At 63.6% G+C, this 16,393-nt stretch overlaps 1 protein-coding gene across 3 annotated transcripts in view; it reads right to left on the minus strand.

The window, feature by feature from the left end:
* Window positions 1–1,178: 1,178 nt before the first annotated feature.
* Window positions 1,179–16,393, minus strand: part of TSNARE1 (t-SNARE domain containing 1) — a 156,657-nt gene continuing 141,442 nt past the window's right edge. For all 3 annotated transcript variants that reach the window (XM_040494574.1, XM_040494573.1, XM_040494569.1), the window contains 2 exons: window positions 14,371–14,477; window positions 1,179–1,324 (listed from right to left, as the gene is read on the minus strand). In XM_040494574.1, coding sequence (XP_040350508.1) covers window positions 14,382–14,477 — 96 coding nt within the window. In that variant the 3' untranslated portion in view covers window positions 1,179–1,324; window positions 14,371–14,381. The remainder of the gene's footprint in view (window positions 1,325–14,370; window positions 14,478–16,393) is intronic.

Raw genomic sequence — 16,393 nt, forward strand, 5'->3', positions numbered from 1 at the left:
GCCCCTGAGCCATTGCCCTCCACCACTCTGGTCTCCCGGTCCCCCATCCCCAATTCCAGGGCTGGCCTTGCCCCCGGGGCCCATCCTGCACGCGGCCACCAGCTGCAGGTCTGCGGGCTCAGACACGGGCTGAGTGGCCGGCTGTGTCTTCGTGTCTTCCCTCGCACCTGCAGCTAGAGGTGTAAAATTCAATTTGCTCCCAACGCCTCCTCTGGATCCCCCGGGGCTTGGCCGGCCGCAGCCACTGCGCAAAGCTGACGAGGCAGCCACAGCTCAGTCGTCGGGCGGGGGTGGGGGTGGGGGGGTCCGTGCATGCCCACCTGTCCCCGCTGCCCACACCTCAATGGTGTCACCTTTCAGGCCCCTGGAGGAGAAAGAGCTGAGACACGCAGGGCTTCACAGAATCTTCTGAAGCATCTTTGGAACAAAGCAGCCTGGATGCAGAAGGCTTTAGAGCTGCCCCAGCCCCAGCCCCAGCAGAGGACCAGGGCTGCGGGAGGGGTGGGGAGGGGTGGGGAGGGGCAGGGCCCTCCGCTCCTGCCCATCTGAGCTGGAAGCAGATCCTGGCAGGCCTTTCTGGAATGTGCCTCCCAGGTGGGCTCACCCGGGGCATCTGGTGGGCAGCCACGCACCCCCTCCCCCCGTGAGGTCCTGAGCTCGGCAGGGGCTCCGGAAGGGCGCTGCTGACCCTGCGCTGTGCCGTGGGGCCCTCAGTCCCCCGCCCGGTGCCCACCACCACCGTGAGAGGAGCTGCCTCTTGCCCTCTCCCAGGGGCCTCTCTGGCTCCAGCCCCTCCTATTTAGGGGTGCCTCCCCCACTCCCTGCCCCCTTCTCCACGCCCTGCCCCTCAGCGGGATGCCCGCAGACAGAGAAGCTTCTAGCTAGGGAGCAGGAGGGGTTTCAGGGCTGCATCCCACCCCCAACCCCCCGGCCACTGCTTCCGGGGTGGGGACACCGAGGTCCAGGGAGGGGCTGGGTCCCTGCTGTGGGGGGAGGGGCAGCCCCGGTCCAGCCACCCGGGTTTCACACCCCTGTCACCATCCCGCCTGGAGCACACTCACGACGCGCACACACACACAACCACACACATTCCCACTCCGGCCACGGCCTCTCCTGCCCACTGCGGCCCAGGGTCCGTCCCCAGGGGCCCCGGAGCCGGAAAGGATGTAGACCGGGGCCAGCAGCACCACAGCCAGCGAAGCGGGCGGTTTATTAGGCCAGGCCCGCCCAGAGGTCGGTGTAGAGATGTCCGGTAGTGCCCTGGAGGGAGGCAGGCAGGTGGCGAGCTCTCCAGGGGCCCCGCAGGCCAGGTCACAGCATCGATCTGCAAAACAGACTCCATCAACTCCCAGCTGGGAAAGTGGGGGCTCAGGCATGGGGAGGAGGCCTGGGGGCAGGATGGGAGGGAGGGGGGGCGCTGGCTCCCCCCACCCCCGGCTCTCTCCACCACGGCCCCTTCCTCGGGGAGACCACAGCTCCCCCACAAAGTCAGGTGGGGCCCCCCTTCCGGTTCACCCGGGGCGGGAGGGGGGGGCTGGGGGCTGGGCAGGAAGGCCTGAGGCAGCAAGTCCACCCTGGTGACCCTCCCCACCTGCCAGCCTCGGGTTTGCCCCAGGAGGGCGCCCCCCACCCCGAGGACAGGTCTCTATTTCACGGATCAGAAGCCAGCCAGTGACTGCCGGGGACCACGGCTGCCAGCACAGACTCTCCCGGCCGGGTCAGGCTGCCCTCCCGCCCCGCTCGCCCCGTCCTCACCCCCGGGCCTGCCTGAGCCCCCGACTCCGCTGCCCTTTGTGCACGCGCCTGGGGACCCCACCAACAACCCCAGCTCCTTGGAACCGGAGAACCTTGCCCATTTCTCCAGGGCTGCAGCTGCGCCGGGGAGGAGGGGACGGAGCTCCGCGACCTCTGCGAGTCTCTCTGGGTGGTGAGCCCACCAGAAAGCGGACTGCCCGGAACATAAGTGGACACCGGACAGAGCCCCCCCTGCCTGCCCATCACGCTCAGGCCTCGGGTCAGACAGGGGGGCCTCTCCAGCATCCTCCCATGACAGGCCAGCTCCCACGTCCCTCCACAGGACTCCTCAGGCCTGGGGAGGGTCCGGAGGCGCCAGGGCCTCGGGAAGGACCGCCCCTAGCTTGTGTCCCAGCCCACAGACTGGGCTCTCTGCCGGGGCCCTGCCTGGGGTCGCCTCCACCTCCCAGTGGTTATACGCCGTTCCTTCCATCTGGAATGCTTTTCCCTGAGATACTGGTCAGCTCTTCAAACGTCACCCTCTTGACGGGCGGCCCTGAGCACCCTGCTGAAAACCACGAGCAGCCTCACCCCCAGCCCCGAGGTCAGGAGGCACACCCCCTGTCCCCTGATCCCGGGGCCCAGCCACAGGAGGTCCCCAGCACAAGCTGGGCCCAGGCAGGCCCTGTCCCGACAGCCGGGTGCGGGCCACGCCTCCCGAGCCTGGTTCCCTCCTCGACAAACTGAGAAAGTCTCAGCTGGCACCCCCTCAGGCTGGCTTCGTGGCTCCGGGGACCTTCCCGGAGGGCTGGGGCCCGGCTGGCCCGTCCTGGAGTCAGCAACGCTACCCCAGCCCCCTGCCTGCCTCTGGGCGTGGGGGCACCTGCAGCTGAGTGGCCTCGTGCCGGACAGAGGTGGGGGGTGTCTCAGGGGGGACCCACCCCATTCCCAGCTCTTCTAGGTGCCTCCTGGCCCCAGGACCCCAGCGCGGCGCCATGGCAGTGTATCCCCAGCCCTCAGGCGCCCAGCCAAGTCCCTCCTCAGACGGAGCCTCAGCCACAAGCCACATAGATGGATGCCGTTGAGAAGCACCAGCACACGGGATTTGGGTGGACCACGGAAGGGACAGGGGCGAGGCGGGGGTGGGGCAGGGCAGGTGACGCCCAGGCTCTTCCTGAACAGCTGGGCTGCAGGTGGCCCCTGGGCTGGGGTCTTAGAAGGGCCTCTGGGACCTGCACTGCCAGCAGAGCATCTGCTTTCAGGGGGCTGGGGCTTGTCCCTCTCCAGGCTGCCCCTCCCCCTCCCCGGTCAGTGGCCCCCGTACACCTCTTCCCTTGGCTGGGTCCCCCCAGAGCCACCCCTCCCCGGGCCCCCCCCACACACCCTGCTTCTGTTTCTGCCCCGTGTTGCCTGTCAACTCTCAGAGAATCCTCACGCGCGGCCACCTTCTCCGTAGCCACCTCAGATACAAACTTCCCTGTCCTGTGTCCCTCCTCTGGCTCATGCACGTCCCCACGGAGAGGGGGCGGGGGCTGGTCGGCACAGGAGGGGTCGGGGAGCCCCTCCCAGCTGCTGTCCTTGGGCAGCCCACTCACCGTATCTTGAAAACGGGCGCACGTTTTCACTGACCCCTCAGGTTGAATTCGATTCTCTTCCCAAGCAGCAAATGTGCCCGCATCCCTGGGCCACACACACTCTGGGGTGACCCAGCAGACTCGCAGGCAAAGTCCACAGGGAGCCCGTGGATGAACACAAAGAAGCTGCCCAAACTGGCACTGGGCAGAGAGCGACAGGGCTACTAGTAAACTGGACGGTCCCTGCCCGGCCCAGGGAGGGCTCGGGGGTGTCCCTCACCAGCTGTGCCACCCGCTGTGTCACCGGAGCGTGTGGCCGAGGGCCAGGGACCGCGGGGGCGTCGGGAATGCCAGGTCACAGGACTTGGGGCCAAGGACGAGGAAAACAGAGCACCTGCCGCGGGCAACTCCATAGGCCATGCTCCATGATGGTGGGGCCCTCCAGCCCCAGGAGCCAGATGCCTGGGCTCCCAGCTTCACTCCTCCCACCTGGCTGACCCCCAATGGCTGAGTGGGGGCAGGGACAGTGGGTGGCAGGGTCCAGGCCTGCTCTCTGGCCCTCCAAGCCCCCCTGCCTTCCACCCTGGAGCACTGAGCCCAGCCCCTCTCTCCCAGACCCCTGTCCCACCAGTGAGGCCCACACCGGCCTCCCCAGCAGAGGCTAGGCAGAGGGCAGAGGCCGCTCCTCCCAGCTCCCGGGAGAGCACCTTCACTTCCAGCGCCTGTGGATGGACGGAAGGGGCCTGAGGGGCCTCTCACCAGGACCCGCAAATGCCCCGAGCCCCACGATCACAACAGACCACACTTACTTCCCAAGCGCCTGTCACACGCTAGGGGTTCCCCTGGGTTTGCTCATTTATCCTAAAAAGAGCCTGTAGGGTGGGGACCCAGCCTGGGGGGTGGGGCGGAGCTGGGACCCCGCTGAACCCAAGCCCTGACCTGCCAGGACGCTCAGAGGAAAAGTTAGGCACCACCTCCTCCTCCGCCCCCTCCACACCTCCTCCCTGCGCCTCACCCCTGCTCACTGGCTCCTGTGGTGACTTCTCAACCTCTCCTGTACCCGGGACGCCAGCTGCCAGGAGCCCCGGGAGGGGCGGACGGCCCTGCCGCGTGGGCGGGCAACATGCAGGACGCCAGCCTCCGTGTCGCGGGAGCGGTGAACGCTTGCGTTAGTGCAAGAACGTCCCAAACGTTGCACGGGGCACACTCACACCAGCAGATGGTTTGTTCTTGATCGGAAGTTCACACTTAACCGAGCTCTTTTGAGTCGGCTGCATCTGGCGATTATGGTGGGGGTGTCGACTGGCTGAGCTCTGCCTGGGGCCTCTCGGTGCCCACTGCTGCGCGGCCCCCGACCGCGCCTGGGGGATCGGGGCGCTGACACAGAGCCCCGGGGCTGAATTCGGGTGCGGAGCCAGCTGGGGCCGAGCTGAAGGCCGAAGGGCCCAGTGGAATGTGAGCCTCAGGCAGTAGTCCCAGCAGCCTCCGGCCCCGGCAGAGGGAGCAGGGCCTGGCTGGATCCGGCACAGGCTGCACCGGCCCCAGGCAGGCCCTCCTGGGGACCCACCGCTCGCGGCGCCCGCCCCTCCGCTCCCCCTGCCCCAGGCACGGCGCACCCCCTCTTCCAGCCCGGGCCCTCCCACTCAGCCCCGGTCTCCTGGGCAGGGGCCACCATCACGGGGCCAGCACATCCACACAGCCCCACCACCCCTGCCACGGCTCTGCCCGGCTCCAAACACCCTCAGTGCCCCAACGACACTGGGCTGAGACCGGTCCCTTGGGCTGCATTCACCGCCCTCCAAAACGGGCCCCGGGCCTGCTTACCTTCTCCACCATCACCGGCTTTTTGCTGCAGCCGAACACAATTGTCACGGTATGAGCTTTCTCGTCTCTTAAAAAGAGGTTCGGGACCAGCTTCGTCATGTGACCGGGGCCAGGGCTCAAGGCGTGACCAGGGTCAGGGCTCTGAAAGTGACCAGGGTCGGGGCTCAGAGTGTCCAGGTCATGCCCCGCACGCACCCTGGAGCATGCCCTCTGACCGGCTGAGGCCAGGCCACCCGTAAGCTCCCCCCACTGCATGGTGACGGCTGAGAGGCCTGGAGCACGGATGTCACGCAGAGCCCTGGCCTGGCTCACCGGGGTCCTGGTGGGGACAGTCCCCACCTCTCAGGTCACTGTCAATGTCCTTCAGGTGCGTCCTTCTCTCGTCCATGAACCACTCCGCCAAATGGTACTGCTGCCCTCCCGCGACGAGGGGCCTCGGCTGCCAGGGAGGTGCCACCCAGACCCTGTGGGACCTCCTCCTGCCGATGGCCCAATGCCAGCCTCACCGGCCTGCCGGCTTCCTGGCCGAGTGTGGCCAGGGCGTGACAGCACCTCCGGGCTAGCACACTGTCTCCCTCCTGGACCGAGGCCCGTGAGGGTCAGTCCCGCCCCGGGAAGGGGGTTCCTGGGGGCCTGGCGGGGAGCACCCTGGGGCATACATATTCTAGTGGTCCTTGCTGGTGACACTCTCTGAATAGCTTATTAGAGATTAATATTTAATTCTCTTCTGTGGATTTAGCTTAATTATTCAATTTATTATTGCAATTGCTGAGAAGCACCCAGAAGCAAAACTGCCTGCTTCGAGCAGGGAGATGGCACAAGAGGAGGGGCTTGCCACCCGCAGCTGGTTTGGCCGACTCTGCCCAGCGGGGGTCCTCCTGGGTCCCCCCCCGAAGCATCCTTTTCTTCAGGAAAACCCTCTTTTGTCCGTCAGGATGGGCCAAGGACGCTCCTGCCCAAGTGTCTTCCCTTCGGTGGGGCTAGAATCCCTGCATCTAAAGGGGCCCTGAAGGCAGAGTCCCGTCTCCTTCTGCTTTGCGCTGGAGGCCACAGCCCAGAGAAGCAGGATGAGGAAGACGGGAGGAGGAAGGCGGTCAGGCACTCCCATGCCCCCGCAGACCTGCTCTAAGGGAGAGACTGGTTCATTTCACACCTGATGCCAATGTTCCACGAAGTTCAGTGGCTTAGTGGGAACAGTAGGCGGGGACTCAAACCCAGGGCCATCCCACCATCACAGACAAGGTCTTTCCTCAATCGGGTCCTCGGGTCGTCGTGCCCTGCTTCCGGCAGGGGGCTCACACCTCCCCAGTGAAGGGGAGGGCTCCTCCCTCCCTCATCTGCTGCTGGGTGTTCCTTGGGGGGAGAGCAAATGTCCTGGGGCAGGCAAGCCCGTGTCTCCTGCCACCTGGTGAGCAAAGGACACAGCAATGCCTGCGTGGCTGGCTGGGAGGGCTGACCCTGAACTCTGCCCCAAGGCCGAGGTGGGCATGGGGGTCAGGCCTGGCTCTGACCTTCTTCCTGCCCTGGATGAGCCCCTCAGAGACTCAGCCGACACCCATCAGGTGTGGCTACAAACTCTCGCTCCCACCCTCCTGCTCACTGAGGGCCCAGTGCCCTGGCACAGCCCTCAGGCTGCTGTGTGTTTGTAGCGACCGTGGTCACTGCAAGGAGGGCGTGGCCCAGTGGAGGGGCGCTGGCCCAGAGCCAGGAGTCGTGGACACCAAATCTGAGGCCAATGGGAGCTGGGGATGAAGGGAGGTAGGGTGGAGAGATAGATGGCAGGGGCTAAGCCCGACCTTCTTTCCAGGAATGAGGGTGGGGTGGCCCACAGGGCTCATGCTCCCTCCCTGTGACGGGACAGGGGCCTGGCAGCTCAGGTCTGGGGGACGTTACCCAGGCCGAGGTTTCAGAGCTCAGCAGGGGAACTCGAATCCCCACTCTGGGGAGCTACATGGTGGGGGCAGGTCAGTGGCCAGTCTGGGGACAGTTCGCTCGAGATGGGGCTGTACAGAGAAGAAGGGGTCAGGCCAAGGCCCAGAGCAAGACAGGACGTAGGGAGGGGGGAGGAAACGCACCAAATGTGTGCACCAGCTGCGTGCACCAAGGGCACCCATGGCTTCACCCAAGCCTTATAAAACACCCCAGCGAGGTCTGAGTGTCCCGGGCCCAAAGAGGAGGAACCTGGGACTCCACGCGCCACCTACCCAAGGCGCAAGGTTGGAAAGACGGAAGGGTTCGGCCCAGGTCCTTTGACTCCACTCCCAGACCAGTTACGGCCCTCAAGCCCCGGCCCCGCCCCCAGGTCTAGACCCACCCCGCCCCGCCCCGCGCACAGCTCCAATCGCAGGCCAGTCCGGCCACCAGTCCCGCCTGTCAGCTCAGCCCCTCCCTCAGCCACGCCCCCAGATTCGTCCCAGGCCAGCCCCGCCCCCAGACCCGGCCGGGTCCACCAGCTCCAGCACCCGCCTGCCCATGCAGCACCCCACCTGCAGCGGGAAACTGGCCAACGCGCCAGCGGCCCCAACTGTGTCCCATGGTCCCGCCGTCCTGCCGAGTCCCACCCAGGGACCACGGGGCAGCTGTTCCGGCCGTAGATCCCAGGCTGGGTCTGGTAAGATGCCACCCCCTCTCCATGCTGGCTGACAAACTGCATCATGTCCGTCAACACCTCCCGCGCCACTCACACACTTGCCGCCTTCTGTGCCGGCCACCAGCACGCTCATGCGTTTTTTTTGTTTTTTTTTTTCATCTTTTTCCTGGCAAAGAGCCGTTTCCACTGGCTGCTTCAGTCCTGCCCTCCTCATATGGCCATCTGCCCGGCCGCGGTGGGAGTGCCAAGGGGCGGGGCAATCACATGCAAAAGGAGGGGGTCTGGCGTCTGCTATGGCTCCCTCAGGCCCACTGGGAAAGAACTGCTCCAGACAAGTGCCCCAGGGAGCCTCTGGCCTCTCGGCCTCTCCACCTGCCACCTCTCTCCTACTCAAGGCCCTGCACAATCCGGCCCCACCCAGCTCTTGCCTCAGTGCTCCACCCACTCTGCCGCCACACCTCTGCCTGGGCTGTGCCCTGGGCCTGGAGTGCCCTCCTCCTGGGCTGACAGAGGAGCCTATACCCACCTCTCGATACTCTGCTTTCAAGAGCCGCCTCCTCCAGGAAGCCCTCCAGCAGCACTGCCCCCATTACGGCTTCCACTGTGCTCCTGGCAGTTCACACCTCAAGGGCCTCCCTCTCCCTGAGGCTGTGAGCTCCTCAGCGTGGTGCTGGATCTGACCGCACCTGCAGCTGGCCAACAGGGAGGGACTGGGGTAGTTACCGAACCACATGGACACATCACCAACCTCTAGGTGGCTCTGAGCCCTGCCCTAGGCAACAGAGAGAGCAAGATATGGCCCTGCTGGCTGGAGGGCCACACGGGAACATGGGAGAGAAAAGGCCAGCTTTGTCGCACCTCCATAAAGCAGAGCAGGTGCGTAATAACAGCGATACGATTAACTGTGGTAGCAATGACGGGGACAGTGAAACAGCCACCATCATGGAGTACAGACCCCCTCCGGGCCAGGCGCCCAGCAGGCTTTCATCACTAATGCTCACCATGACCCCAAAAAGTATGCTCCCATTTCACAGAAGAAGAAACTGAGGCTGAGGGCCATGGTGAAGCCCACCGCCCCCTTCTGCTCCTCAGCTCTGCTTCCGGCCTTCTTACTGGTCCCTGTCCCATCTGCCCTGTGACCGGGAGCTCTGGGAGGCAGGACCTGGGCCCCAGAGGAGAGATTTCCATGTGTAAACCCCCACAGAGCCCCCAGGACACCCAAGGAAGCCTCCAGCATCCCAGGCCTGGGCCAACCTTGGCCGGCGTGCTTACAGGCTCAGGCAGAGCAGCAGGGCAGCCCCAAGCCACCAGATCCCCGGCGACTGGACTCTCGGGACTTTGGCTCAGCACAGAGAGTTCATCCAATTCATCTCCCAAACTTTGGGGATGAAAGGTGCCACCACGAGCGACCATGCCCCGACCACGAGCGGTCACCACTGAGCCATCTGGAGCCACCCAGAACACACACGCAGACCCTGGATCCACCTCAGGGGCACGTAGACCGGGTCGGAGGCCTGGCCATGGCACGCCCAGCTGTGTGGCCCGGGGCTGCACTTCACCTCCGGGCAAAGGTTTCTCTAACAGTCCCAACGGTGGATGATCATCCCCTCCCCCATGTTGCCCACTTCCGGGAACGGCCCTCCATCGGCCTGCACCTCAGTTCACTCGTCTGAACAAGGATACACCAGCACCTCCTTGATAAGTCTGCGGATGAAGTGAGACAATCCCCGGGCAAAGCTCCTACTAAGCGCTTGATGAGCAGAAAACAGAGCCACTGCTGTGTCCTGCCCTCCCAGGATGACACACTCAGGCCCTTATTCAAATTACAGCTCCGGGGAGCGGGGCCGGGCAGGGAAAGGTCTTTCCTGACCACACACGTATGGAAACATGCACACACGCAGACACACGCAGACACACGTGAAAACACACATGCGTGTATGCACAGCAGAGAAGCATGGACATAAAAATCCAGGCTACACGTTTCCCAAATGGAAATCAATGTCTTTCGGTCGATATTTCACAGCTTTCAGAAAACATTAAAAACATGACGTGCTAGAAGCCTCCATTTAGCCCCTTAAATTTTTTGTGCTCGTGAAAAATACTCCATTGATTGTTGCCTAGATACCGTCCCCCGAAGCCCAGCCTGTGACTCCGGCAGGGAGCCTGGGACCCAGGACAGGCACCCGTCAGCGCTCTGCTGGCCCTCTACCCCTTCACTCACCCATTCTGCCCCGGGTGCTGCACTTGGCTGGCGACCACAGACGGCTCACATCCCACAGGGACCCACGGACAGTCCACGGCAACCAAAGTCCAACATGAAAAGCGGTCCTGGGCTCGGCCGCTGCAGCCGTGCGTGCTCGGGAGGGCGGTGGGGTGGGGGGCTCCCCGGAGCCCAAGGACTCCCCTGCTTCTACAAGGTTCCACAGCCAAGATCTGGACAGTGGCGCACCAGGAGCCCGTCCGCCCGGTCTGTTCAGACGGCTACTGTGTGTCCACTGCAGCAGCCGGGGAACGAGGGACACAGGGTGAGCCTGCAGCCAGAGCCCTCTGCCCCCTGGGCCCAAAGGAGTCCCAGCTGGGCTGCCGGTGGGGGGGAGCTGTGGCCACCTCTGGACACCTCAGTGCCGTGGGCAGTGCTGGGGACCCAGAGTTACCCTAAGATCCTCTTCCAGGCCCAACATGCGAGCCTGACCCCAAACTTCATCTCCAGTGTGAGGCCTCCTCACCAAATGACCAGGCTTGGACATGCTTCTGGAAACAGTTGCACTTTCCTGGGCGGGAAAGGGGGTCCCGACAGGGGCATCGGGGCTCGAGGCCGGGGCGACTTAGGGAGAATGGGCACGTGGGCTTGTCCCACTGTGTTTTCCCACTTGCCTGCCAGGGCCAAGGAAGCCCAGTCCTGACCACAGACTCAGTCTACACTCTGGTCACACCCGGAGCCCCGACTCAGTCCCAGACCAGCCTTCACGCTTACATAAATTGAGTGAGGGGACTCTGGGGGCACCTTCCCCACTGTGGAGCCTCCTGGCGCTTGTCCTCCCGGACGCCTGCTCGGTGGCAGCCGCTGTCCCCACCCGAGTGAGCTCCCCCTCCTGACTCGTCCCTCAGGCCCCGTGAGGACCGGGTGCGAGCTGGATGTGCAAGGCCCTCGGTAAATGGGAGAGAGCTGAGCCACGGTGGGGGTGCACAGGGGGTGACCAGACCGCGGTGTGACGTCAGTTGGGGGGGCTCATCTGCCCCCTCGGAGCTGCCCGGATGGCAGGGTCTCACCCGTCGCACAGAAACGGGCACATGCACCCGGCCGTCATGTGGGGGGACTTCTTCCAAGTCGGGGAGCCGAGCTCCTCCCCCAGAGACTGCTGTTCTCTGAGGAAATCATACCCCAGCATTTGCATCAAGCCTCTTCCTTCCTCAGAGTGCTGTTTATATTTAGCTGCCTTCGTCCTCAGAGCAGCTCGGTGGGGCGGCAAGGGAAAGAGGGCAGCCTCCCCAGGCCCGCTTCTCTGGGACCCGAGCCGGAGGGCGGCCTCCGCGGCCCCCCAGCGAGACCCTGCAGCCCCGGCCGGCCGCTCACAGACGGCATCCGGGTGCCCGGCCCCTCTTGTGGCCCGGCTGGCGCACCTGAGCCGATGTGTCCCTGCGTGGCCCGCGGGGACCCCTGGCCCAGGAAAGGGGCTCCAGGGTGCAGAGTGGGGAAGCGGCTGGGTGGCCTCAACTATTCCCCAGCCCCAGAAGGGAAGGGGGGGGGGAATCTGAAGGGGAGAGAGGGTGTGCTGGTAGGAATCAGAGACCCAGCCCTGGAGGAGGAGCGAGGGGAGGGTCTGGCCCTTACAGCCCCACCTCGCCTCGCCTCCAGATCACTGGGCGTCCGTCTGTGGGGCCCCAGCTTCCTCCCAGGCACCTCTGTGTGGCTCCTGCAGACGTGGGTCATGGCTTCAGACAGCAAGATGTCCCCCAGGCCCCCTGTGTCCTGCTGCCCTGCCAAGCCTCTTCCGCCCCTTCTTCTGAGCTCGGCACACGAGGGGCCCAGGCTTTGCGTGACCCAGGGCAAGCCCTGAGGACGGGCCGGTGTCCCCGGCAGAACGGGGCACCAGTGCTGAGGGGCGCCCATCCCGTGGGTAACGTGCCTGCCAGCCTCAGGTGTCACACGAGTGGAGCTCTGGCACTGTCCTGGGGCTGTGGTCACACGTGACCCCAAACGGAGTGACTTAAAACAACAGGAAACGCTCTCCCACAGCATGGAGGCCAAAGTCTGGATGCCCGTGTCCACGAGGCCTCCATGGGAAGATGCTTCCTGTTCTGCCCAGGCCCCCACACCTCCAGCCGAGGGGCACCAGCTGTGGACCCCAGCAGGAGGGGGCCGGGGACAGGCTCACTGCTCCTGAGTCCCAGCTGGGGACCTCCCGGGTCGGGGGCCAGGAGGCACCCCAGGAGGATGACAGTCCTCACCAGGGCAGCCACGAGGGCGGGGCAGGGAGGCTGCCTGGGCCCCGGCCCCCCCCCTCCCCCTCACGGGGCTCCAAGGCCTCTGCCCCCTCAGGGGTCCCACCCCGCACAGCCTGCCACTTGAGGCAAGCTGCCGACCTCACCTGGAGAGCAGGCCCCTCCCACAGTCCCACCACCCAAGCAGGAATTCTGTCTGCGGGCCCAAAACTTCAGCAGCGAAGGGACCCCGGGGGAGCCAGGCCGCGCGGGGCTGCCGTGTGTCATCGGGAAGTTCTGCAGCGGATCCAGGGATAAGCCGAGTACCGGGCGCCAGGGCCGGTTCACACACAGCGTGCTCCCGGGGAAAGCCAAGACCTTCTGAGTCCGGGGCTCCCTTGGCCCCAGGGTTCAGCCAGGGTGGGACCCTGCCCAGCTGGGGGCACCAGGAGGACCAGCCCCTGCAGGCTGACAGCAAACGGGTCTCCCTCTCCACCCCCACCCCTCCTTGTTCTGGCTGCCTGCATCCCAGCCCAGCCGTAGGGACAGTGTGACCCAATCAGAGGTTGCCCGCCAGGACAGGGCTCTGGGCTGTCAGGGCTCCCCACTCCTGCCTTGTTGCGGTGGCTCTCAATGAGAGCGGCACTCGTTTTTGGTTTTTGTTTTTAATGTTTATTTATTTTTGAGAGAGAGAGAGAAGGAGAAAGCGCGTGTGCATGGGGGGGGGGGGGGGGGCGCAGAGAGAGGGAGACACAGAATCCAAAGCAGCTCCAGGCTCTGAGCTGTCAGCACAGAGCCCATTGTGGGGCTTGAACTCATGAACCACGAGATCATGACCTGAGCCAAAGTTAGTCGCTCAACCAACTGAGCCACCCAGGCACCTGGAGAGAGCAGGGCTTCTAAGACAAGTCTGGATGTGGGACCCTGAGGGCTCTGGGCTGTACTGACTGCCCACAGAGCACCCTGCAGCCCCCCCCTCACCTGCTGCCGCCACAGACACTGCCGTAGGCTGTGATGGGGATCATGGGGACAATGACTGGGGGGGACACCAAGGGAGGCTACGGAGCCCAGTGGGGTCTGCTTGTTCCTCCCTGAAACCCCCACCCAGCACCCGCAGTGTCCCAGAGCTGGGCCCAGGTGCTGGACACCAGGGTGCCCTGAGGAGACAGACGTCCCTTTGCACCATTGCCCCCCTCCACCCACCCCCTCCCTGCAGCCGGAAGGACCCTTCTAAAGTGCAAAGCCTCTGCAGCGCCCTGGATACAAAAGCCAGCCTCCAGGGTGACCCCCTGGTCCGCCCTCCCTGGAGTCATGCCCAGTGAGGCGCCCCTCACACCCGCAGGGCTGGCCCCGAGGGAGTGGTAGGGTGCCGCAGAAGTGACTAGGTGCGGCGTCTGCCTGCCTCCCTGGGACCCCTCGCTCTGGGGGAGCCAGATTCCAACCGGATCGTCCTGCCCCTCATGTGCTGGGCCCCTCGTGTGCCGAGCTCAGAAGAAGGGGCGGAAGAGGCTTGGTAGGGCAGCAGGACACAGGGGGCCTGGGGGACATCTTGCTGTCTGAAGCCATGACCCACGTCTGCAGGAGCCACACAGAGATGACTGGGAGGAAGCTGGGGCCCCACAGACGGACGCCCAGTGATCTGGGTGCAGCCCCAGCCCACATCTGCCTGCACCCTCAGGAGAGACCCTGAGCAGCGCTTCCATATTCCTGACCCACAGAACCTGTGAGATAGTAAGTGTTTATTGCTGTTTTTAGCCACTAAGCTCTAAGCCAATCTGTTTCGCAGCCACAGAGAAGCCAGACACCTGCTCAGCACGCCGTGCCGGCTCCCACTGTCGCTGTGGCCGCGTCCCATGCCCCGTCTCAGTCTCCCATCCGCTCCAGCTCCTGCCCAGCCCCAGGACAGGCCCAGCACCTGCTCTCCACTGTCCAGCACCCCCGCCAGGGTCCTGGCACCCGCCTGCTGCACCTCCCAGCATGCTCTGCTCGCTGGCCGGCCCAGGGGAACTGCCAGTCGGGACCCTTCGGAAGTCGGTGCCTATATGAAGGGAGCTTTGGGTCAGCCGCCCCCATGGCTGTGGGCTCCAGGAAGGGGGCCCCCACCTGCCACATCCCCTGCTGGGTCACCGGGCCAAACCCACGCCTGGCACAGAGGAGGCTGGATGGATGCACAGATGAGCGGAAGGGCAGAGGGCCAGATGGCGTGGGGGCAGCTGGGACACTCACCGTCAGTGGCATTACTTTCGGATAGAGGTGGCAGTGATGAGGATGATGACCAGCAGGACAGTGACTCCAACCGACAGGAAGCAGCACTTGATCTTGCGTCTCTGGAGCTGGGAGACAGAGAGAGAGAGAGACAGAGACAGAGACAGAGAGAGGGAGAGAGGTTGTTATGGTGACCTGTAACTCAGCCTCCCATCCTGGGGGCATTTGGTACGTGCCTGCTTCGGGCTGTGGGCCAGGAAGAGCCTGTCCCTTGCCAGGCGCTCTGCCCTGAGCTGGCACACAGGCTTCGGGCTGGCCCTGGAGCCAGGCCCAAAGGGAAGGAGGCAGCCAGGCCTCGATGTAATGTCCAGTTGGCCCCCTTTAGCTCAGGAGGGGGGGGAGTCCTTAGCCACAGCCCTTCTTCGAACCTTGTTTCCTTTATAAGCACAGGTTGATGCCCCTGACTCCAGGGGGGACATTTGAAAGCCTTAATTAAGACGAGGCATGGAAAGTACAGAATGTAGCCCTCACCAGATATTCTTATTCCTGTATATTGTTGTGGTTGCTATTAATTGAACAGGTTCTGGGCCCCACCAGCAAAGTCCTCATGGAGAGGGAGACACACAGATCTGTGCTGGGGACTCATGGGTGGATGACGATTGGGAGGCTTCTGGAAGAACAGATACTTTATCTGGGTCCTGGAGGAGGGGTGGGGACTCTCCAGGAAGGTCAGGAGGTGGAAGGTAAGGGACCAAGGGAGAACCCAGGGCAAATGGGGGCTTAAAATGATCTGGTAGGTCACCAAGTGGCCAGCGCGGGTAGGGAAGGTAGGAAGGCAAGGGAGACAGATGAGATGGGCCTGCAGATTGTACAGGGGTTTGGGCAGCAAATCCAGGGACAGCACAGAAGACAGTGAAGAATTTTAAGCAGGGAGAGAGTGTAGTGAAGAGGCCACTTGGGAAGCAAATGGAGAAGGTGGGTTGGAAAGTGGAGAAGAACCATGAAGACTGGTCACAAGGAAGGCTGATCCGTGGAAGGGAAGGTGTCTGGAGAGAAAAGGGAGGATCAGAGGGGACAGAGGCAAGACCAGGAGAGGAATCCTCAGAATCACCTGGTTGTGACTGAGTATGCAAGGAAAGTGAGATAAATAAGTCAAGGATGAGTCCCCCAGGTTGCCCATCTGGGTCATCAGGTGGATGCTCTGGCTGTCCATTCATTTATCCATCCATTGATTCCACCCATCCACCCATCCACCTATCCTTCCATCCATCCATCCATCTGCCCATCCATCCATCCATCCATCCATCCCTCCATCCATCTACCCACCCACCCACTTATCCATCCAATCATCCATCCATCCATCCACCTACCTACTCATCTACCCATCAGCCTGTCCATTCACCCATCTACCCACCCATACATCCACCCAACTCCCTATCCATGCACATATATACCCATCCACCCACCCTCTGTCCATCTTTCTCAAAATGGCTATAGGTGGGGGTGAGGGTGGGGGTGAGGCACAGAAACTCAGCCATGAGTAAGGGGAGGAATTGGTGGTGACGAGGGGAGTCAGGGGGCTTCTTGGAGTAGGTGTGACTGAACTTGGGTTTGGAGGGGATGGTGTCCACAATGAGTTTTGGGGTGAGGGTCCAGTCCCACTGTGGGGTGGCAGGGGGGGTCTGCTGGGTGTTGGATGGGTATTTAGCTCCTTCAAGCTGCCTTGGTGTCATTCTACTTTGGAAGGGACGCACACACCATTTGAAGATCAGCCATCATCTGAACAGCTCTGCTTCCCAGCCTTGAGTGCAGTATTACTACCCCGGGTTCTAGGCCACCACACAGTCACAGAGAGGTTAGGTGACCTCCCCCCGGGGGTTCCAAGATGGTGCATACAGATCTGAGGCTCAGGTCTCCTTGCCCCCAGTTGTTGTCACGAGTCACATGCCAACTGTGTGTGGGAGGGAGGCAAGGAGGGGCCGGGAGGCCCAGAGTAAATGAGAAACAGACCTCTAGTTGCTAAGAGCCGGGGGGGGGGGGGGGG

Source organism: Herpailurus yagouaroundi, unplaced genomic scaffold, assembly GCF_014898765.1.
Source record: "Herpailurus yagouaroundi ecotype Mexico unplaced genomic scaffold, PumYag 186, whole genome shotgun sequence".
NCBI classification, from domain to species: Eukaryota; Metazoa; Chordata; class Mammalia; order Carnivora; family Felidae; genus Herpailurus; species Herpailurus yagouaroundi.